Source organism: Ascaphus truei (assembly GCF_040206685.1).
Source record: "Ascaphus truei isolate aAscTru1 chromosome 23 unlocalized genomic scaffold, aAscTru1.hap1 SUPER_23_unloc_2, whole genome shotgun sequence".
Taxonomy (NCBI): domain Eukaryota; kingdom Metazoa; phylum Chordata; class Amphibia; order Anura; family Ascaphidae; genus Ascaphus; species Ascaphus truei.
Genome location: NW_027453863.1, coordinates 499120 through 525074, shown reverse-complemented (window position 1 = coordinate 525074; position 25955 = coordinate 499120). Strand labels below are relative to the sequence as shown.

Genomic DNA, 25955 nt, shown 5'->3' with positions numbered 1-25955 from the left:
TTCTCCTGCCTCTCCTGTGGCGTTACCTTGTTCTCCTGCTCCAGCCTCCGGTGATGCTCCTCACTGGCCAGCAGCTTTGCATGGAGGGCCTCCACCTTCCCCGTGTGATACGCCCGGTCCTTCTGCAGTGAAGAAACCTGGTCTTGGAGTCTACTCAGGTCCCCTTCCAGCGCCAGCACCTTCGCCTGCAAGTGAAACAGTCAACCGGAGCCTACAAGTGAAACAGCCTTCCAGAGCCTAAAGTCTGGGGTACAGAGGGAGCCCCCCACATTGGGACTCTGACCTTCAACTCGAGTTTCTCTTCCACCAACTTCTTACTCTGCTCTTTGGTTTTCCTCGCTTCCTCCTGTGACAACGAGAGAGAGACGACTGGTCATAGGACTCGGGCGAGACACACCGGGCTTTCTCCCCAGTGCGGAAGCCAAGAGGACTAGGGACAGAAGAAGACCTCAGTTGTCACCACCAGGATGTCCTCCTCCTCCTCCATCTCCTCCATCTCACGGCAGAACTGGAAAGGGATGCTGGCGCCCCGCACCACGCCGTCCTGGTCCACGTAGCAGAACTGGTAATAGTCTTCCTTGTCCTTGGGCAGATAGTAAGCTGCAAGATATGACGTTACACAGTTACCCCGGCGGCCGCCGGCGGGAGACGGGTCCGAGCTCAGCCAACCCGTCCGCGGTCAAGGGGCTGGAGAGTGTATTACTGCCTACCAACACAAGGGGGCACCACCGGGGTTCCCAATAAGGGGGTTTGTGAGGGGTCACCAAGGGGTTAGCCAAAAAAACATATGTAATGGCAGCTCCCATTATAGCGCGGTCCTGAGCCTGTGTGGGGTCTGTGCACTTAGTAAGACCCCAAACTGTACGTGTGTGTCCCACCCATCCACTCAGATCTCACCGCCCCACTAATGTATTAATCACAGCGCCCCCCTCCCACACACAGACACGGGGTCAGTCTGATCTCACCGCCCCACTAATGTACTAATCACAGCGCCCCCCCCCCCCCCCCACACACAGACACGGGGTCAGTCTGATCTCACCGCCCCACTAATGTATTAATCACAGCACCCCCCTCCCACACACAGACACGGGGTCAGTCTGATCTCACCGCCCCACTAATGTACTAATCACAGCGCCCCCTCCCACACACAGACACGGGGTCAGTCTGATCTCACCGTCCCACTAATGTATTAATCACAGCGCCCCCCCCCCACACACACAGACACGGGGTCAGTCTGATCTCACCGCCCCACTAATGTACTAATCACAGCGCCCCCCCCCCCTCCCACACACAGACACGGGGTCAGTCTGATCTCACCGCCCCACTAATGTATTAATCACAGCGCCCCCTCCCACACACAGACACGGGGTCAGTCTGATCTCACCGCCCCACTAATGTACTAATCACAGCACCCCCCTCCCACACAGACACGGGGTCAGTCTGATCTCACCGTCCCACTAATGTACTAATCACAGCACCCCCCTCCCACACAGACACGGGGTCAGTCTGATCTCACCGCCCCACTAACGTATTAATCACAGCGCCCCCAACCTCCCACACACAGACACGGGGTCAGTCTGATCTCACCGCCCCACTAATGTACTAATCACAGCGCCCCCCCCCCCACACACAGACACGGGGTCAGTCTGATCTCACCGCCCCACTAATGTACTAATCACAGCGCCCCCTCCCACACACAGACACGGGGTCAGTCTGATCTCACCGCCCCACTAATGTACTAATCACAGCGCCCCCTCCCACACACAGACACGGGGTCAGTCTGATCTCACCGCCCCACTAATGTACTAATCACAGCGCCCCCCCCCCACACACAGACACGGGGTCAGTCTGATCTCACCGCCCCACTAATGTACTAATCACAGCGCCCCCCTCCCACACACAGACACGGGGTCAGTCTGATCTCACCGCCCCACTAATGTATTAATCACAGCGCCCCCTCCCACACACAGACACGGGGTCAGTCTGATCTCACCGCCCCACTAATGTATTAATCACAGCGCCCCCTCCCACACACAGACACTGGGTCAGTCTGATCTCACCGCCCCACTAATGTATCAATCACAGCGCCCCCCCCCCCCCCACACACACAGACACGGGGTCAGTCTGATCTCACCGCCCCACTAATGTATTAATCACAGCGCCCCCTCCCACACACAGACACGGGGTCAGTCTGATCTCACCGCCCCACTAATGTACTAATCACAGCGCCCCCTCCCACACACAGACACGGGGTCAGTCTGATCTCACCGTCCCACTAATGTATTAATCACAGCGCCCCCCTCCCACACACAGACACGGGGTCAGTCTGATCTCACCGCCCCACTAATGTACTAATCACAGCGCACCCCCCCCACACACAGACACGGGGTCAGTCTGATCTCACCGCCCCACTAATGTACTAATCACAGCGCCCCCCTCCCACACACAGACACGGGGTCAGTCTGATCTCACCGCCCCACTAATGTATTAATCACAGCGCCCCCTCCCACACACAGACACGGGGTCAGTCTGATCTCACCGCCCCACTAATGTATTAATCACAGCGCCCCCTCCCCCCACACACACAGACACGGGGTCAGTCTGATCTCACCGCCCCACTAATGTACTAATCACAGCGCCCCCTCCCACACACAGACACGGGGTCAGTCTGATCTCACCGCCCCACTAATGTACTAATCACAGCGCCCCCTCCCACACACAGACACGGGGTCAGTCTGATCTCACCGCCCCACTAATGTACTAATCACAGCGCCCCCCCCCTCCCACACACAGACACGGGGTCAGTCTGATCTCACCGTCCCACTAATGTATTAATCACAGCGCCCCCTCCCACACACAGACACGGGGTCAGTCTGATCTCACCGTCCCACTAATGTATCAATCACAGCGCCCCCCCCCACACACAGACACGGGGTCAGTCTGATCTCACCGTCCCACTAATGTACTAATTACAGCGCCCCCCCCCACACACAGACACGGGGTCAGTCTGATCTCACCGTCCCACTAATGTATTAATCACAGCGCCCCCTCCCACACATAGACACGGGGTCAGTCTGATCTCACCGTCCCACTAATGTACTAATCACAGCGCCCCCCCCTCCCACACACAGACACGGGGTCAGTCCCTGCGGCTCTGGGTCACTGGATGGGACATTATACTGCAGACACTGACCTTTGAACTGGATTTGCTTCTCGGCGTTCCCGTCTTCGCTCGGCGCCGGCGTCCACATGAAGGTGAAATACTCACGGGTCGTTTTCCAGCCCACCTCAGGAGGAGAGAAAAGCGCAGATATAGGTATATACACACAGCGCGGGTCACATGGCTAACGGTCAGGCGGTATATACACACAGCGCAGGTCACATGGCTAACGGTCAGGCGGTATATACACACAGCGCGGGTCACGTGGCTAACGGTCAGGCGGTATATACACACAGCGCGGGTCACGTGGCTAACGGTCAGGCGGTATATACACACAGCGCGGGTCACATGGCTAACGGTCAGGCGGTATATACACACAGCGCGGGTCACGTGGCTAACGGTCAGGCGGTATATACACACAGCGCGTGTCACGTGGCTAACGGTCAAGCGCTATATACACACAGCGCGGGTCACATGGCTAACGGTCAGGCGGTATATACACACAGCGCGGGTCACCAGGCTAACGGTCAGGCGGTATATACACACAGCGCGGGTCACATGGCTAACGGTCAGGCGCTATATACACACAGCGCGGGTCACATGGCTAACAGTCAGGCGGTATATACACACAGCGCGGGTCACATGGCTAACGGTCAGGCGGTATATACACACAGCGCGGGTCACATGGCTAACGGTCAGGCGGTATATACACACAGCGCGGGTCACATGGCTAACGGTCAGGCGGTATATACACACAGCGCGGGTCACATGGCTAACGGTCAGGCGGTATATACACACAGCGCGGGTCACGTGACTATCCGTGCACTAGCCGTGTCCCGGTGAGTAACTCACCTTGAAGATACCGAGCCAGTCATTCTTCCGGGGCTGGAAGAGGTGGCTCAGGGTGAAGTAACAGGTCACATCGGTCCCAGGCTCGTGGAACTTTCTCACTCTATCGAAGGTTACCTGGGAGAAGTTGCCGATTTCCGGCAGGGTGGCAGAGGTCGGGGGGCAGTCGGACAGGTTGTGTGACACGGGATCCATGCTGCGAGAGGCCCAGCACTCACACAATGACAACCGTCACTGTCACCCTCTATCCAGGGACCTGAAGCATGCGCAGTATATAGGGAGAGGGGGGAGAAACACAGACATGTACGTGAGAGGAGGGAGAGAGGGGAGACACAGACATGTACGTGAGAGGAGGGAGAGAGGGGAGACACACACATGTACGTGAGGGGAGGGAGAGAGGGGAGACACAGACATGTACGTGAGAGGAGGGAGAGAGGGGAGACACAGGCATGTACGTGAGAGGAGGGAGAGAGGGGAGACACAGACATGTACGTGAGAGGGGGGAGAGAGGGGAGACACAGACATGTACGTGAGAGGGGGGAGAGAGGGGAGACACAGGCATGTACGTGAGAGGAGGGAGAGAGGGGAGACACAGGCATGTACGTGAGAGGAGGGAGAGAGGGGAGACACAGACATGTACGTGAGAGGGGGGAGAGAGGGGAGACACAGACATGTACGTGAGAGGAGGGAGAGAGGGGAGACACATGTACGTGAGAGGAGGGAGAGGGGAGACACAGACATGTACGTGAGAGGAGGGAGAGAGGGGAGAAACACACATGTACGTGAGAGGAGGGAAAGAGGGGAGAAACACACATGTACGTGAGAGGAGGGAGAGAGGGGAGACACAGACATGTACGTGAGAGGAGGGAGAGAGGGGAGACACAGACATGTACGTGAGAGGAGGGAGAGAGGGGAGACACACATGTACGTGAGAGGAGGGAGAGAGGGGAGACACAGACATGTACGTGAGAGGAGGGAGAGAGGGGAGACACAGACATGTACGTGAGAGGGGGGAGAGAGGGGAGACACAGACATGTACGTGAGAGGGGGGAGAGAGGGGAGACACAGACATGTACGTGAGAGGAGGGAGAGAGGGGAGACACAGACATGTACGTGAGAGGGGGAGAGAGGGGAGACACAGGCATGTACGTGAGAGGAGGGAGAGAGGGGAGACACAGGCATGTACGTGAGAGGAGGGAGAGAGGGGAGACACAGACATGTACGTGAGAGGAGGGAGAGAGGGGAGACACAGACATGTACGTGAGAGGAGGGAGAGAGGGGAGACACAGACATGTACGTGAGAGGAGGGAGAGAGGGGAGACACAGGCATGTACGTGAGAGGAGGGAGAGAGGGGAGACACAGACATGTACGTGAGAGGAGGGAGAGAGGGGAGACACAGACATGTACGTGAGAGGAGGGAGAGAGGGGAGACACAGACATGTACGTGAGAGGAGGGAGAGAGGGGAGACACAGACATGTACGTGAGAGGAGGGAGAGAGGGGAGACACAGACATGTACGTGAGAGGAGGGAGAGAGGGGAGACACAGGCATGTACGTGAGAGGAGGGAGAGAGGGGAGACACAGGCATGTACGTGAGAGGAGGGAGAGAGGGGAGACACAGGCATGTACGTGAGGGGAGGGAGAGAGGGGAGACACACATGTACGTGAGAGGAGGGAGAGAGGGGAGACACAGACATGTACGTGAGAGGAGGGAGAGAGGGGAGACACAGACATGTACGTGAGAGGAGGGAGAGAGGGGAGACACAGACATGTACGTGAGGGGAGGGAGAGAGGGGAGACACAGACATGTACGTGAGAGGAGGGAGAGAGGGGAGACACAGGCATGTACGTGAGAGGAGGGAGAGAGGGGAGACACAGACATGTACGTGAGAGGGGGGAGAGAGGGGAGACACAGGCATGTACGTGAGAGGGGGAGAGAGGGGAGACACAGGCATGTACGTGAGAGGAGGGAGAGAGGGGAGACACAGACATGTACGTGAGAGGGGGGAGAGAGGGGAGACACAGACATGTACGTGAGAGGAGGGAGAGATACAGTATATACAGACATACAGTAGTTATATACACACACAGTATATACAGACATACAGTAGTTATATACACACACAGTATATACAGACATACAGTAGTTATATACACACACAGTATATACAGACATACAGTAGTTATATACACACACACAGTATATACAGACATACAGTAGTTATATACACACAGTGCACACACAGTATATACAGACATACAGTAGTTATATACACACAGTGCACACACAGTATATACAGACATACAGTAGTTATATACACACACAGTATATACAGACATACAGTAGTTATATACACACACACACAGTATATACAGACATACAGTAGTTATATACACACACACAGTATATACAGACATACAGTAGTTATATACACACACAGTATATACAGACATACAGTAGTTATATACACACAGTGCACACACAGTATATACAGACATACAGTAGTTATATACACACAGTGCACACACAGTATATACAGACATACAGTAGTTATATACACACACAGTATATACAGACATACAGTAGTTATATACACACACAGTATATACAGACATACAGTAGTTATATATACACACAGTGCACACACAGTATATACAGACATACAGTAGTTATATACACACACAGTATATACAGACATACAGTAGTTATATACACACACAGTATATACAGACATACAGTAGTTATATACACACACAGTGCACACACAGTATATACAGACATACAGTAGTTATATACACACACAGTATATACAGACATACAGTAGTTATATACACAGCGCGCACACACAGACATACAGTAGTTATATACACACACAGTATATACAGACATACAGTAGTTATATACACACACAGTATATACAGACATACAGTAGTTATATACACACAGTGCACACACAGTATATACAGACATACAGTAGTTATATACACACACAGTATATACAGACATACAGTAGTTATATACACACACAGTATATACAGACATACAGTAGTTATATACACACAGTACACACACAGTATATACAGACATACAGTAGTTATATACACAGTGCACACACAGTATATACAGACATACAGTAGTTATATACACAGTGCACACACAGTATATACAGACATACAGTAGTTATATACACACACAGTGCACACACAGTATATACAGACATACAGTAGTTATATACACACAGTGCACACACAGTATATACAGACATACAGTAGTTATATACACACACAGTATATACAGACATACAGTAGTTATATACACACACAGTATATACAGACATACAGTAGTTATATACACACAGTGCACACACAGTATATACAGACATACAGTAGTTATATACACAGTGCACACACAGTATATACAGACATACAGTAGTTATATACACACACAGTGCACACACAGTATATACAGACATACAGTAGTTATATACACACAGTGCACACACAGTATATACAGACATACAGTAGTTATATACACACACAGTATATACAGACATACAGTAGTTATATACACACACAGTATATACAGACATACAGTAGTTATATACACACAGTGCACACACAGTATATACAGACATACAGTAGTTATATACACAGTGCACACACAGTATATACAGACATACAGTAGTTATATACACACACAGTGCACACACAGTATATACAGACATACAGTAGTTATATACACACACAGTATATACAGACATACAGTAGTTATATACACACACAGTATATACAGACATACAGTAGTTATATACACACAGTGCACACACAGTATATACAGACATACAGTAGTTATATACACAGTGCACACACAGTATATACAGACATACAGTAGTTATATACACACACAGTGCACACACAGTATATACAGACATACAGTAGTTATATACACACACAGTATATACAGACATACAGTAGTTATATACACACACAGTATATACAGACATACAGTAGTTATATACACACACACACAGTATATACAGACATACAGTAGTTATATACACACACAGTGCACACACAGTATATACAGACATACAGTAGTTATATACACACACAGTGCACACACAGTATATACAGACATACAGTAGTTATATACACACACAGTATATACAGACATACAGTAGTTATATACACACACAGTATATACAGACATACAGTAGTTATATACACAGTGCACACACAGTATATACAGACATACAGTAGTTATATACACACAGTGCACACACAGTATATACAGACATACTGTAGTTATATATATACACACAGTATATACAGACATACAGTAGTTATATACACAGTGCGCACACAGTATATACAGACATACAGTAGTTATATACACACACAGTATATACAGACATACAGTAGTTATATACACACACAGTATATACAGACATACAGTAGTTATATACACACACAGTATATACAGACATACAGTAGTTATATACACACACAGTGCACACACAGTATATACAGACATACAGTAGTTATACACACACAGTATATACAGACATACAGTAGTTATATATACACACAGTGCACACACAGTATATACAGACATACAGTAGTTATACACACACAGTATATACAGACATACAGTAGTTATATACACACACAGTGCACACACAGTATATACAGACATACAGTAGTTATATATACACACAGTGCACACACAGTATATACAGACATACAGTAGTTATATACACACACAGTGCACACACAGTATATACAGACATACAGTAGTTATATATACACACAGTGCACACACAGTATATACAGACATACAGTAGTTATATACACACACAGTGCACACACAGTATATACAGACATACAGTAGTTATATACACACACAGTATATACAGACATACAGTAGTTATATACACACACAGTGCACACACAGTATATACAGACATACAGTAGTTATATACACACACAGTGCACACACAGTATATACAGACATACAGTAGTTATATACACACACAGTATATACAGACATACAGTAGTTATATACACACACAGTGCACACACAGTATATACAGACATACAGTAGTTATATACACACACAGTGCACACACAGTATATACAGACATACAGTAGTTATATACACACACAGTGCACACACAGTATATACAGACATACAGTAGTTATATACACACACAGTGCACACACAGTATATACAGACATACAGTAGTTATATACACACAGTATATACAGACATACAGTAGTTATATACACAGTGCACACACAGTATATACAGACATAAAGTAGTTATATATACACACAGTATATACAGACATACAGTAGTTATATACACACACAGTATATACAGACATACAGTAGTTATATACACACAGTATATACAGACATACAGTAGTTATATACACAGTGCACACACAGTATATACAGACATACAGTAGTTATATACACACACAGTGCACACACAGTATATACAGACATACAGTAGTTATATACACACACAGTATATACAGACATACAGTAGTTATATACACACACAGTGCACACACAGTATATACAGACATACAGTAGTTATATACACACACAGTATATACAGACATACAGTAGTTATATACACACACAGTGCACACACAGTATATACAGACATACAGTAGTTATATATACACACAGTGCACACACAGTATATACAGACATACAGTAGTTATATATACACACAGTGCACACACAGTATATACAGACATACAGTAGTTATACACACACAGTATATACAGACATACTGTAGTTATATATATACACACAGTATATACAGACATACAGTAGTTATATACACAGTGCGCACACAGTATATACAGACATACAGTAGTTATATACACACACAGTATATACAGACATACAGTAGTTATATACACACACAGTATATACAGACATACAGTAGTTATATACACACAGTATATACAGACATACAGTAGTTATATACACACAGTATATACAGACATACAGTAGTTATACACACACAGTATATACAGACATACAGTAGTTATACACACACAGTATATACAGACATACAGTAGTTATATACACACACAGTATATACAGACATACAGTAGTTATATACACACACACAGTATATACAGACATACAGTAGTTATATATACACACAGTATATACAGACATACAGTAGTTATATACACACAGTGCACACACAGTATCTACAGACATACAGTAGTTATATACACACACAGTATATACAGACATAAAGTAGTTATATATACACAGTGCACATACAGTATATACAGACATACAGTAGTTATATATATATACACACACAGTATATACAGACATACAGTAGTTATATATACACACACAGTATATACAGGCATACAATAGTTATATATACACAGTGCACATACAGTATATACAGACATACAGTAGTTATATATATATATACACACACAGTGCACACACAGTATATACAGACATACTGTAGTTATATATACACAGTGCACATACAGTATATACAGACATACAGTAGTTATATATATATATACACACACAGTATATACAGTATACAGTAGTTATATACACACACACAGTATATACAGACATACAGTAGTTATATATACACACACAGTATATACAGACATACAGTAGTTATACACACAGTGCACACACAGTATATACAGACATACAGTAGTTATATACACACACAGTATATACAGACATACAGTAGTTATATACACACAGTGCACACACAGTATATACAGACATACAGTAGTTATATACACACACAGTATATACAGACATACAGTAGTTATATACACACAGTGCACACACAGTATATACAGACATACAGTAGTTATATACACACACACAGTATATACAGACATACAGTAGTTATATATATATACACACACAGTATATACAGACATACAGTAGTTATATACACACACAGTATATACAGACATACAGTAGTTATATACACACACACAGTATATACAGGCATACAGTAGTTATATATACACAGTGCACATACAGTATATACAGACATACAGTAGTTATATATATATATATACACACACAGTATATACAGACATACAGTAGTTATACACACAGTGCACACACAGTATATACAGACATACAGTAGTTATATATATATATATACACACACAGTATATACAGACATACAGTAGTTATATATACACACACAGTATATACAGACATACAGTAGTTATACACACACACACAGTATATACAGACATACAGTAGTTATACACACAGTGCACACACAGTATATACAGACATACAGTAGTTATATATATATATATATATATATATATACACACACAGTATATACAGACATACAGTAGTTATATATACACACACAGTATATACAGACATACAGTAGTTATACACACAGTGCACACACAGTATATACAGACATACAGTAGTTATATACACACACAGTATATACAGACATACAGTAGTTATATACACAGTGCACACACAGTATATACAGACATACAGTAGTTATACACACAGTGCACACACAGTATATACAGACATACAGTAGTTATATACACACACAGTATATACAGACATACAGTAGTTATATACACACACAGTACACACACAGTATATACAGACACACAGTAGTTATATATATATATATATACACACAGTATATACAGGCATACAGTAGTTATATACACACACAGTACACACACAGTATATACAGACACACAGTAGTTATATATATATATATACACACAGTGCACACACAGTATATACAGACACACAGTAGTTATATATATATATATATATATATATATATACACACACAGTATATACAGACATACAGTAGATATATATATATATATATATATATATATATATATATATATACACACAGTGCACACACAGTAGTTATATACACACAGTGCATACGTCACGCTGCTGCTGCTGCTCCTTCACTGTCAGAAATGAGGAAGCACCGTCCTCTGACGTCACAAGCACCGCCCACTTATCAGGAGACCCCCACGTGACCTCCCAGTTTTACTCCCTGTAAGGGCCGTTCTATAGTGTGTGCGGCCGTGCGTGCGCGCGCGCTTGTGTGAACTTGTGTCAGTCAGAGTACCTGAGTATAGTGAGAGTAACACAGTAACACACACATATATAACTTGTGTCAGTCAGAGTACCTGAGTATAGTGAGAGTAACACAATAACACACAGTAACACACAGTAACACACACATATATAACTTGTGTCAGTCAGAGTACCTGAGTATAGTGAGAGTAACACAGTAACACACACATATATAACTTGTGTCAGTCAGAGTACCTGAGTATAGTGAGAGTAACACAATAACACACAGTAACACACACATATATAACTTGTGTCAGTCAGAGTACCTGAGTATAGTGAGAGTAACACACAGTAACACACACATATATAACTTGTGTCAGTCAGAGTACCTGAGTATAGTGAGAGTAACACAGTAACACACACATATATAACTTGTGTCAGTCAGAGTACCTGAGTATAGTGAGAGTAACACAATAACACACAGTAACACACACATATATAACTTGTGTCAGTCAGGGTACCTGAGTATAGTGAGAGTAACACAGTAACACACAGTAACACACACATATATAACTTGTGTCAGTCAGGGTACCTGAGTATAGTGAGAGTCACACACAGTAACACACAGTAACACACACATATATAACTTGTGTCAGTCAGAGTACCTGAGTATAGTGAGATTAACACAATAACACACAGTAACACACACATATATAACTTGTGTTAGTCAGAGTACCTGAGTATAGTGAGAGTCACACAAAGTAACACACAGTAACACACACATATATAACTTGTGTCAGTCAGAGTACCTGAGTATAGTGAGAGTAACACAGTAACACACAGTAACACACACATATATAACTTGTGTCAGTCAGAGTACTTGAGTATAGTGAGAGTAACACACAGTAACACACAGTAACACACACATATATAACTTGTGTCAGTCAGAGTACCTGAGTATAGTGAGAGTAATACACAGTAACACACAGTAACACACACATATATAACTTGTGTCAGTCAGAGTACCTGAGTATAGTGAGAGTCACACAGTAACACACAGTAACACACACATATATAACTTGTGTCAGTCAGAGTACCTGAGTATAGTGAGAGTAACACACAGTAACACACACATATATAACTTGTGTCAGTCAGAGTACCTGAGTATAGTGAGAGTCACACAGTAACACACAGTAACACACACATATATAACTTGTGTCAGTCAGAGTACCTGAGTATAGTGAGAGTAACACAGTAACACACACATATATAACTTGTGTCAGTCAGAGTACCTGAGTATAGTGAGAGTAACACAATAACACACAGTAACACACACATATATAACTTGTGTCAGTCAGGGTACCTGAGTATAGTGAGAGTAACACAGTAACACACAGTAACACACACATATATAACTTGTGTCAGTCAGGGTACCTGAGTATAGTGAGAGTCACACACAGTAACACACAGTAACACACACATATATAACTTGTGTCAGTCAGAGTACCTGAGTATAGTGAGATTAACACAATAACACACAGTAACACACACATATATAACTTGTGTTAGTCAGAGTACCTGAGTATAGTGAGAGTCACACAAAGTAACACACAGTAACACACACATATATAACTTGTGTCAGTCAGAGTACCTGAGTATAGTGAGAGTAACACAGTAACACACAGTAACACACACATATATAACTTGTGTCAGTCAGAGTACTTGAGTATAGTGAGAGTAACACACAGTAACACACAGTAACACACACATATATAACTTGTGTCAGTCAGAGTACCTGAGTATAGTGAGAGTAATACACAGTAACACACAGTAACACACACATATATAACTTGTGTCAGTCAGAGTACCTGAGTATAGTGAGAGTCACACAGTAACACACAGTAACACACACATATATAACTTGTGTCAGTCAGAGTACCTGAGTATAGTGAGAGTAACACACAGTAACACACACATATATAACTTGTGTCAGTCAGAGTACCTGAGTATAGTGAGAGTCACACAGTAACACACAGTAACACACACATATATAACTTGTGTCAGTCAGAGTACCTGAGTATAGTGAGAGTCACACAGTAACACACACATATATAACTTGTGTCAGTCAGAGTACCTGAGTATAGTGAGAGTCACACACAGTAACACACAGTAACACACACATATATAACTTGTGTCAGTCAGAGTACCTGAGTATAGTGAGAGGAACACACAGTAACACACACATATATAACTTGTGTCAGTCAGAGTACCTGAGTATAGTGAGAGTAACACAGTAACACACAGCAACACACACACATATATAACTTGTGTCAGTCAGAGTACTTGAGTATAGTGAGAGTAACACACAGTAACACACAGTAACACACACATATATAACTTGTGTCAGTCAGAGTACCTGAGTATAGTGAGAGTCACACACTTCAGTTTTGTCCAGACTGTGAGGAGGAAATCTTTGATAATGATTAGGTTGAGCCTCATTAGCTGAGAAACCCCCATGTTACAGACCCTTGTCACAGGGCGGCCATATTTTACACCCACGTTTCCAGACACGGCCCTTATCTCCACTCTATCAGCCATATACAACCCATCGGGCCTGGAAGTCCAGCACCCATCGATCCCCCTCCTCTCTGGAAGCCCAGCACCCATCGGTCCCCCTACTCTCTGGAAGCCCAGCACCCATCGGTACCCCTCCTCTCTGGAAGCCCAGCACCCATCGATCCCCCTCCTCTCTGGAAGCCCAGCACCCATCGGTACCCCTCCTCTCTGGAAGCCCAGCACCCATCGATCCCCCTCCTCTCTGGAAGCCCAGCACCCATCGGTACCCCTCCTCTCTGGAAGCCCAGCACCCATCGGTCCCCCTCCTCTCTGGAAGCCCAGCACCCATCGGTCCCCCTCCTCTGGAAGCCCAGCACCCATTGATCCCCCTCCTCTCTGGAAGCCCAGCACCCATCGGTACCCCTCCTCTCTGGAAGCCCAGCACCCATCGGTACCCCTCCTCTCTGGAAGCCCAGCACCCATCGATCCCCCTCCTCTCTGGAAGCCCAGCACCCATCGGTACCCCTCCTCTCTGGAAGCCCAGCACCCATCGATCCCCCTCCTCTCTGGAAGCCCAGCACCCATCGGTACCCCTCCTCTCTGGAAGCCCAGCACCCATCGGTCCCCCTCCTCTCTGGAAGCCCAGCACCCATTGGTACCCCTCCTCTCTGGAAGCCCAGCACCCATCGGTCCCCCTCCTCTCTGGAAGCCCAGCACCCATCGGTCCCCCTCCTCTCTGGAAGCCCAGCACCCATCGGTCCCCCTCCTCCCTGGAAGCCCAGCACCCATCGGTCCCCCTCCTCTCTGGAAGCCCAGCACCCATCGGTCCCCCTCCTCTCTGGAAGCCCAGCACCCATCGGTCCCCCTCCTCTCTGGAAGCCCAGCACCCATCGGTACCCCTCCTCTCTGGAAGCCCAGCACCCATCGGTACCCCTCCTCTCTGGAAGCCCAGCACCCATCGGTCCCCCTCCTCTCTGGAAGCCCAGCACCCATCGGTCCCCCTCCTCCCTGGAAGCCCAGCACCCATCGGTCCCCCTCCTCTCTGGAAGCCCAGCACCCATCGGTCCCCCTCCTCTCTGGAAGCCCAGCACCCATCGGTCCCCCTCCTCTCTGGAAGCCCAGCACCCATCGGTACCCCTCCTCTCTGGAAGCCCAGCACCCACCTGTGACCAGCCTAGGCTTGTCACAAACTCAGACTGTAGCTCATTAACCCCGATATCCCATGACATTATCATGACACAACCATAATACAGATGTATTACTGACCCGTAGGGGTAATGGCAGGCTTGACCTTTATTAAAAGCCGTCACATTTACCCCTACCGTCACACCTCCCCCTTAAGCGGGGAGCTCTGGGGTAGCGACCACAACGGGCTCATCCCCAAGCGTGGCGCTTGAAGGTCAGAGTTTAGCCGTCCCCGGGTTTTCTTGCCGGGAAAGTCCATCGGCATTGCCATGCTCACTCCCTTTCTTGTGCTGTACGGTGAAGTAATTCTCCTCTCCGACCAGACTCCACCGCAGCAGATTGGCGTTATCCACAGAGACCCGCTGCAACCAGCTCAGGGGATTATGGTCCGTAATGGCCGTAAAAGCTTGGCCATACACATACGGCTGGAGTTTCCGGAGGGCCGAGACTATAGCCAGGCACTCCTTCTCATTTGTGGCTTAAGCAGCCACCCGCTCTAATAACTTGCGGCTCAGGGACACGATGGGGTGTTCAACCCCACCGGCCCCCACCTGACTCAGCACGGCACCGATACCAAAGATCGAGGCATCAGTCTGAATCAGGAACCGCTTGTCAAAGTCGGGAGCTGCCAGGATCGGAGCGCTTGCCAGGGCAGCCTTCAGAGCTGAGAAAGCACCCTCACACTCCGGTGACCAGGTTACCGTGCGAGGGAGCCGTTTCTTAGCCAGGCCGGTCAAGGGTTTGGCCACGGCACTGTAGTGGGGTGCAAATTTGTGCTAATACCTGTCAGTCCCCACAAAGGCTAGCACCTGCTTCTTGGTCTTGGGAACCGGCCCCCCACAATGGATTCCACCTTGGCGGGCTCAGGCTTGAGATGCCCCCCGCCTACCCTGTGACTGAGGAACACACCCTCTGCCATCCCTATCTGGCACTTGGCCAGCTTTAGCGTGGGCCCGGCCTCCTGGATGCGGGCTAGGACTGCCGCTACGTGGGTAAGATGGTCAGCCCAGGAATTACTAAACACCGCTAAGTCGTCCAAGTACGACCGGGAATACACCTGCATTCTGGCCAGCAGACGGTTGACCAGACGCTGGAAGGTAGCCGGTGCGTTCTTCATCCCAAATGGCATGACTGAAAATTTGTACAAGCCACTCGGGTGATGAAGGCCGACTTGTCCCGCGCCTCCTGGGTCAATGGGATCTGCCAGGTCCTCACGGCTCAGATCCATGGTGGTCAGATACCTTGCCCTGGCGAGCTCGCCTAACAGCTCATCCATCCGGGGCACGGGATAAGCACCTGACGCTGTCTGGGCATTTAACTGCCGGTAGTCCACCCAGAACCGGGTGGTTCTTTTTGGGGACAAAGACCACTGGCGAGGCCGATGGACTATGCGACCTGGAGATCACCCCCATCGCCAACATCTCCACAATCACCTTCTTCGTGCTCCGCTTTCCCTACACAGACACTCGGGACGGTACTTACAAAGGGGCCTCGGCTCACCAGTGTTGACCGGATGACCAGTGAGGTGAGCCCGTCCCGACTTGTCCATGAACAGACTACCATACCTTCTTAACAAGTCTGGTGCCTGCTCCCGCAGGGAAGCCGCGAGCTGCATATGTATTATTTGTCACCGTAACTCTGTGCCCAGGACACGCGTGAGAACGAGGGGTAACTCTCACTGTATTACATCCGGGTAACACATTAAATAAATGAATAAAAATATGCAGACATATAAATAATTATTGTAAATTACATAAATAAATGATGGTAATAATGTGACATTGTTTCGGTCACCTGAGGAGAATAAGCTGCGTTTCGACCACAAGAAACAGCCCAGCAGCACTGTGAGAAAGAGAAAGCACATCCTGTCTGATTGGGTTAGGGCCCCCTCCTCTCCCACCTAATAATAGGGTCCCCCTCCTCTCCCACCTAATAATAGGGTCCCCCTCCTCTCCCACCTAATAATAGGGTCCCCCTCCTCTCCCACCTTATAATAGGGTCCCCCTCCTCTCTCACCTTATAATAGGGTCCCCCTCCTCTCCCACCTAATAATAGGGTCCCCCTCCTCTCCCACCTAATAATAGGGTCCCCCTCCTCTCCCACCTTATAATAGGGTCCCCCTCCTCTCTCACCTTATAATAGGGTCCCCCTTCTCTCTCACCTTATAATAATGTCCCCCTCCCACCTTATAATAGGGCCCCCCTCCTCTCCCACCTTATAATAGGGTCCCCCTCCTCTCCCACCTTATAATAGTGTCCCCCTCCTCTCCCACCTTATAATAGGGCCCCCTCCTCTCCCACCTTATAATAGGGTCCCCCTCCTCTCCCACCTTATAATAGGGTCCCCTCCTCTCCCACCTTATAATAGGGTCCCCTCCCACCTTATAATAGGGTCCCCCACCTCTCCCACCTTATAATAGGGTCCCCCTTCTCTCCCACCTTTTAATAGTGTCCCCCTACCCTCCCACCTTATAATAGGGTCCCCTCCCACCTTATAATAGGGTCCCCCTCCTCTCCCACCTTATAATAGGGTCCCCCTCCTCTCTCACCTTATAATAGTGTCCCCCTCCTCTCCCACCTTATTATAGTGTCCCCCTTCTCTCCCACCTTATTATAGTGTCCCCCTACCCTCCCACCTTATAATAGTGTCCCCCTCCCCTCCCACCTTATAATAGTGTCCCCTCCCACCTTATAATATGGTCCCCCTCCTCTCCCACCTTATAATAGGGTCCCCCTCCTCTCTCACCTTATAATAGTGTCCCCCTCCTCTCCCACCTTATTATAGTGTCCCCCTTCTCTCCCACCTTATTATAGTGTCCCCCTACCCTCCCACCTTATAATAGTGTCCCCCTCCCCTCCCACCTTATAATAGTGTCCCCCTCCCCTCCCACCTTATAATAGTGTCCCCCTTCTCTCCCACCTTATAATAGTGTCCCCCTACCCTCCCACCTTATAATAGTGTCCCCCTCCCCTCCCACCTTATAATAGTGTCCCCCTCCTCTCCCACCTTATTATAGTGTCCCCCTTCTCTCCCACCTTATAATAGTGTCCCCCTACCCTCCCACCTTATAATAGTGTCCCCCTCCCCTCCCACCTTATAATAGTGTCCCCCTCCCCTCCCACCTTATAATAGTGTCCCCCTTCTCTCCCACCTTATAATAGTGTCCCCCTACCCTCCCACCTTATAATAGTGTCCCCCTCCCCTCCCACCTTATAATAGTGTCCCCCTCCTCTCCCACCTTATTATAGTGTCCCCCTTCTCTCCCACCTTATAATAGTGTCCCCCTACCCTCCCACCTTATAATAGTGTCCCCCTCCTCTCCCACCTTATAATAGGGTCCCCCTCCTCTCCCACCTTATAATAGGGCCCCCTCCTCTCTCACCTTATAATAGTGTCCCCCTACCCTCCCACCTTATAATAGTGTCCCCCTCCTCTCCCACCTTATAATAGGGCCCCCTCCTCTCCCACCTTATAATAGGGTCCCCCTCCTCTCCCACCTTATAATAGGGTCCCTCTCCTCTCCCACCTTATAATAGGGTCCTCTCCTCTCCCACCTTATAATAGGGTCCCCTCCCACCTTATAATAGGGTCCCCTCCCACCTTATAATAGGGTCGCTCTCCTCTCCCACCTTATAATAGGGTCCCCCTCCTCTCTCACCTTATAATAGTGTCCCCCTCCTCTCCCACCTTATAATAGTGTCCCCCTCCCCTCCCACCTTATAATAGGGTCCCTCTCCTCTCCCACCTTATAATAGGGTCCCCTCCCACCTTATAATAGGGCCCCCTCCTCTCTCACCTTATAATAGTGTCCCCGTCCCCTCCCACCTTATAATAGGGTCCCTCTCCTCTCCCACCTTATAATAGGGTCCCCTCCCACCTTATAATAGGGCCCCCTCCTCTCTCACCTTATAATAGTGTCCCCCTCCTCTCCCACCTTATTATAGTGTCCCCCTCCTCTCCCACCTTATAATAGGGTCCCCCTCCTCTCCCACCTTATAATAGGGTCCCCCTCCTCTCCCACCTTATAATTGGGTCCCCCTCCTCTCCCACCTTATAATAGGGTCCCCCTTCTCTCCCACCTTATAATAGTGTCCCCCTCCCCTCCCACCTTATAATAGGGTCCCTCTCCTCTCCCACCTTATAATAAGGTCCCCTCCCACCTTATAATAGGCCCCCCTCCTCTCTCACCTTATAATAGTGTCCCCCTCCTCTCCCACCTTATTATAGTGTCCCCCTCCTCTCCCACCTTATAATAGGGTCCCCCTCCTCTCCCACCTTATAATAGGGTCCCCCTCCTCTCCCACCTTATAATAGTGTCCCCCTCCTCTCCCACCTTATAATAGGGTCCCCCTCCTCTCCCACCTTATAATAGGGTCCCCCTCCTCTCCCACCTTATAATAGGGTCCCCCTCCTCTCCCACCTTATAATAGTGTCCCCCTCCTCTCCCACCTTATAATAGGGTCCCCCTCTGTGCCATCCTCCCTCTTGCACCGGATTCATGTCACTGACAGATGGGTTTCAGGCTCACACTGCACTGGGCACCACGTGAATGTATCTGAATAACGGGCTCCCTCTAGCGGCTGTCTGAGTTCTCACACCACACTATATATCTCAGCAGTAAATGGGAATATTAATACCTGATATTACTTCCAGACTCAGCATATAACTCAGATATAACTATCCTTCACACCAGATATGGGTTTCATTGTGAGCAGGACAGTGCTGGGTTAATTAGTCACACCAGCCTAACCCCTAATATGGTGGGGTTATTGTCTGACCTTCTCTAACGGAATCCTAAATACAAACTTTGCAAGGACACATCTGGTAATGAACCCGGATCCCTGACATAATCATACGCGGTTTCAGACAAACACTTGGATTTTACTTGCCAAAGTTTAAAAAATGCCCCAATTTTACTAAGCAAGTCACCAAATGGATCCTCCACTGGGCAGTATTTTTGCCCCCGTTTTGCAGCCGGGGGTCTCTGCCAGGGTTGTATTTAATTGCATTGTGGTTTCCAGCTGTTGTTCTCCTGTTGACTTCATTCCCTACAATGTTCCTCGGGCTGAGGGGAAACTTCCCCTGTATTCCCAGAAAACACTTTATTTCCCCCAGAGAACACGTTGCAAACACTGCCTTCCTGAAAGGAGACCATTAAATATACTGATATTTTATCCTGAAAGGAGACAATTAAATATACTGATATTTTATCCTGAAAGGGGACCATTAAATATACTGATATTGTCTTTATCCTGAAAGGAGACCATTAAATATACTGATATTTTATCCTGAAAGGAGACAATTAAATATACTGATATTGTCTTTATCCTGAAAGGAGACAATTAAATATACTGATATTTTATCCTGAAAGGGGACCATTAAATATACTGATATTGTCCTTATCCTGAAAGGAGACAATTAAATATACTGATATTGTCCTTATCCTGAAAGGAGACCATTAAATATACTGATATTTTATCCTGAAAGGAGACAATTAAATATACTGATATTGTCTTTATCCTGAAAGGAGACCATTAAATATACTGATATTTTATCCTGAAAGGAGACAATTAAATATACTGATATTGTCTTTATCCTGAAAGGAGACCATTAAATATACTGATATTGTCTTTATCCTGAAAGGGGACCATTAAATATACTGATATTTTATCCTGAAAGGGGACCATTAAATATACTGATATTTTATCCTGAAAGGAGACAATTAAATATACTGATATTTTATCCTGAAAGGGGACCATTAAATATACTGATATTTTATCCTGAAAGGAGACAATTAAATATACTGATATTTTCCTTATCCTGAAAGGAGACAATTAAATATACTGATATTTTCCTTATCCTGAAAGGGGGCAATTAAATATACTGATATTTTATCCTGAAAGGAGACAATTAAATATTCGGATATTTTCCTTATCCTGAAAGGGGACCATTAAATATACTGATATTTTCCTTATCCTGAAAGGGGGCAATTAAATATACTGATATTTTATCCTGAAAGGTGACAATTAAATATACTGATATTGTCCTTATCCTGAAAGGAGACAATTAAATATTCGGATATTTTCCTTATCCTGAAAGGTGACAATTAAATATTGGGATATTTTCCTTATCCTGAAAGGTGACAATTAAATATACTGATATTTTATCCTGAAAGGAGACAATTAAATATTCGGATATTTTCCTTATCCTGAAAGGTGACAATTAAATATTCGGATATTTTCCTTATCCTGAAAGGTGACAATTAAATATTCGGATATTTTCCTTATCCTGAAAGGTGACAATTAAATATACTGATATTTTCCTTATCCTGAAAGGGGACCATTAAATATACTGATATTTTATCCTGAAAGGTGACAATTAAATATTCGGATATTTTCCTTATCCTGAAAGGGGACCATTAAATATACTGATATTTTATCCTGAAAGGTGACAATTAAATATACTGATATTTTCCTTATCCTGAAAGGTGACAATTAAATAAACTGATATTTTCCTTATCCTGAAAGGAGACAATTAAATATACTGATATTTTCCTTATCCTGAAAGGAGACAATTAAATATTGGGATATGTTCCTTATCCTGAAAGGGGACATAGCAGCCTACAAGTGGTTGAGATAAGAAGGGGCTGTGTGAGTATGAATGGGAATCTCTCTGAGTTTGGTTTGGGAAAGATTGTCCCTTTCTAAAAAGGATTTGTATAAGAAAGTGGAAATACTGTATACAGTTATACAGTTATACAGTTATACAGTTATACAGTTATACATTTATACAGTTATACATTGATACATTTATACATTGATACATTGATACATTTATACATGTATACATTTATACTGTATACATTGATACATTGATACATTTATACATTGATACATCGATACACTGATACACTGATACAGTGATACATTGATACATTGATACATTGATACACTGATACACTGATACAGTGATACATTGTTACATTTACACATTGTTACATTGTTACATTTATACATGTATAAACCACAAAGCAAAGTATTTCTGGGTCTGAATATAAAACCCACTTATTTATCTCACTGCAACAAAACGTTTCCTCGCCTGGGAAACAACTGGAAAGACAATTATCTGCTGGTCCTGTGTGAATAATGTAAACAGATAAAGTGGGTGCACAATTATTAGCAGCCGTATTTATACCCATATTGTTGTATAACCCGAAGCACACAAGTCTTTGTGCCATTGTGCTGCTTAACGTGTAATAATAGTGTGTTCCCCACCTGAGAATGTGAAGAGAAAATACAGGGAATATTTCCATGTGCAAAGTGCTGATAACCTGATCTGTCCACACCTCTAATCTGTATTATTCTGTTACTTGTCCGAAGCAACAGATGCTGTGATCGCAGGGGGATCCCAGCATGGGGATCCCAGACTGGGACCGAGTCATTCTGTTATACCACAACCACTGGATGCGTGTGATCGCAGGGGGATCCCAGCATGGGGATCCCAGCCTGGGACCGAGTCATTCTGTTATACCACAACCACTGGATGCGTGTGATCGCAGGGGGATCCCAGCCTGGGACCGAGTCATTCTGTTATACCACAACCACTGGATGCGTGTGATCGCAGGGGGATCCCAGCCTGGGATCGAGTCATTCTGTTATACCACAACCACTGGATGCGTGTGATCGCAGGGGGATCCCAGCCTGGGACCGAGTCATTCTGTTATACCACAACCACTGGATGCGTGTGATCGCAGGGGGATCCCAGCCTGGGACCGAGTCATTCTGTTATACCACAACCACTGAAAGCAAATACAGCAAAAATAGCAAATATAGCAAATATAGCAAAAATAGCAAAATAACAAAAATAGTATATATAGCAAAAATAGCAAAAATAGCAAATATAGCAAATATAGCAAATATAGCAAAAATAGCAAATATAGCAAATATAGCAAATATAGCAAATATAGCAAAATAGCAAAAATAGCAAAAATAGCAAATATACCAAATATAGCAAAAATAGCAAATATACATTATTCCCCTCAGGACTCACACATTTTGGCACATATCGCGGTGCTGGAATTTATTCCTGTAACACATGGGCTACAATGACTGTGTCTCTGGCGCCTACATAATATGTTTAGGCGCCAGAGACTGTATGTAATATGTCCTGTGCATGGGTAGGAAACTGGGGGGATGTGGAAATAGAAACACCCCGGAGTTATATCCCTTTCTCCTGCCCTATATCCCCTCGTGTTACCCTCAATTTACTTCCTAAACGCACAAAACTCCACATTTACAGATATTACGTTTTATTTAATAATAATAATAATAATAATAAAAAAGAAGAAGTGTCAACAAAGCAGCATTGTATTAAATATAATAAGTGACCTGGGGCTGCGGAAACTTATTCCCCGATCCGTTCCTGGTGTGAAAAATCTGAATTTTGGGCACAACAATTAGGAAAAGGTAATATTGTTATTTTTTGTTTTGGTTTCTTGAGATCAGAAATAATTGATATCCCAAATGTGTGACTATCGCAGCCCATGAAACGACATGTAAGCGCCCTAATTACTGGGAGTAAGGGGTTAATGAGCAGTGACAGGGGTGAGAGTTTTGGTTTCCTCTGGATAAGTAACTTTAGTAATTAATGACATATCTTAAAGTGAGCGTGGCTCTGGGAATATACCGGTGCTGTGTATATAATGTGAGTATATACCGGTGCTGTGTATATAATGTGAGTATATACCGGTGCTGTGTATATAATGTGAGTATATACCGCTGCTGTGTATATAATGTGAGTATATACCGGTGCTGTGTATATAATGTGAGTATATACCGCTGCTGTGTATATAATGTGAGTATATACCGCTGCTGTGTATATAATGTGAGTATATACCGCTGCTGTGTATATAATGTGAGTATATACCGCTGCTGTGTATATAATGTGAGTATATACCGCTGCTGTGTATATAATGTGAGTATATACCGCTGCTGTGTATATAATGCGAGTATATACCGGTGCTGTGTATATAATGTGAGTATATACCGGTGCTGTGTATATAATGTGAGTATATACCGGTGCTGTGTATATAATGTGAGTATATACCGCTGCTGTGTATATAATGTGAGTATATACCGGTGCTGTGTATATAATGTGAGTATATACCGCTGCTGTGTATATAATGTGAGTATATACCGCTGCTGTGTATATAATGTGAGTATATTACATGGGCAGGTTACACACACACTGAGGAACACACCGGATTGTGTCTGTTTCAGGACCTGGTGTGGAAACGGTTTCCACCAATTCTGGCAAACACAAACTTGTGTGCTTGTAAACACAACCCAAACCCATCTCTGTGTGTGTGACAATCTGATTATCTGCATGGAAACCTGACATTGTCATCTCCACTTTGGGTCGTTTAAGCGTCAAAAGTAACTTTCAGCCCTAAATCTTCCTGTCTCATCCCCACAAACATGACTCCGGTTTATAATGCCCCCCTGCCCCCTATCCGTGTCCCCTGCCCCCTGCCCTCTGCCCTTTGCCCCCTGTCCTGAATTAAACACATCCCAAACTCCTGTCTTATATATATACATATATATATTGGCCTTAATGCTTCAAAACCAAAGTGGGACAGAAAACCCTCACACCCTTGCCAGGTCTCCGCCTGTTACTCTGATAAATATATATAATTCTGGGGCACTCACTGCTTTGATACCTAAAAGTTATTCTTTAGATCCCAAAAATGCGTTTTTAGAAAAAAAAATAATATATATATATTTCACGGAATATAAAATGTGTTTTCAAGGACAAAAGTCCAAACTTCGAACAATATTTATTGATTGTTTTTTTTTTTTTTGCTTTTAAGGCAAGATAAAAAATATGAAAGTTTGAGGCAGAATTTGGGGTGAGTAGAGACGCCCCCCCCAAACACAGTACGGAAATCTTTTAGGTTTCGCTGGTGACTTTCAAGCCATTCATGTTATAAAAGGATTGGCAATTAACCAATACTAATAAAATAAGTAATATAATGCTAGGATGTAATTACTAATACTAATAGGATAATTAATATTATGCTAGGATGTAATTACT

The 25955-nt window shown here is 45.2% G+C and overlaps 1 protein-coding gene across 5 annotated transcripts in view; it reads right to left on the bottom strand.

The window, feature by feature from the left end:
- Positions 1-12078, bottom strand: part of CALCOCO2 (calcium binding and coiled-coil domain 2) — a 33542-nt gene extending 21464 nt beyond the window's left edge. For 4 of the 5 annotated variants that reach the window (XM_075581007.1, XM_075581009.1, XM_075581010.1 and 1 more), the window contains exons 1-6: positions 11985-12078; positions 4013-4265; positions 3194-3287; positions 449-600; positions 284-346; positions 27-185 (exon numbers count right to left, since the gene is read on the bottom strand). In XM_075581007.1, the coding sequence (XP_075437122.1) occupies positions 27-185; positions 284-346; positions 449-600; positions 3194-3287; positions 4013-4204 (660 nt within the window). In that variant the 5' untranslated portion in view covers positions 4205-4265; positions 11985-12078. Of the gene's footprint in view, positions 1-26; positions 186-283; positions 347-448; positions 601-3193; positions 3288-4012; positions 4266-11975 lie in introns of all 5 variants that reach the window. The other variant, XM_075581008.1, reaches the window with a different exon arrangement.
- Positions 12079-25955: the final 13877 nt, after the last annotated feature.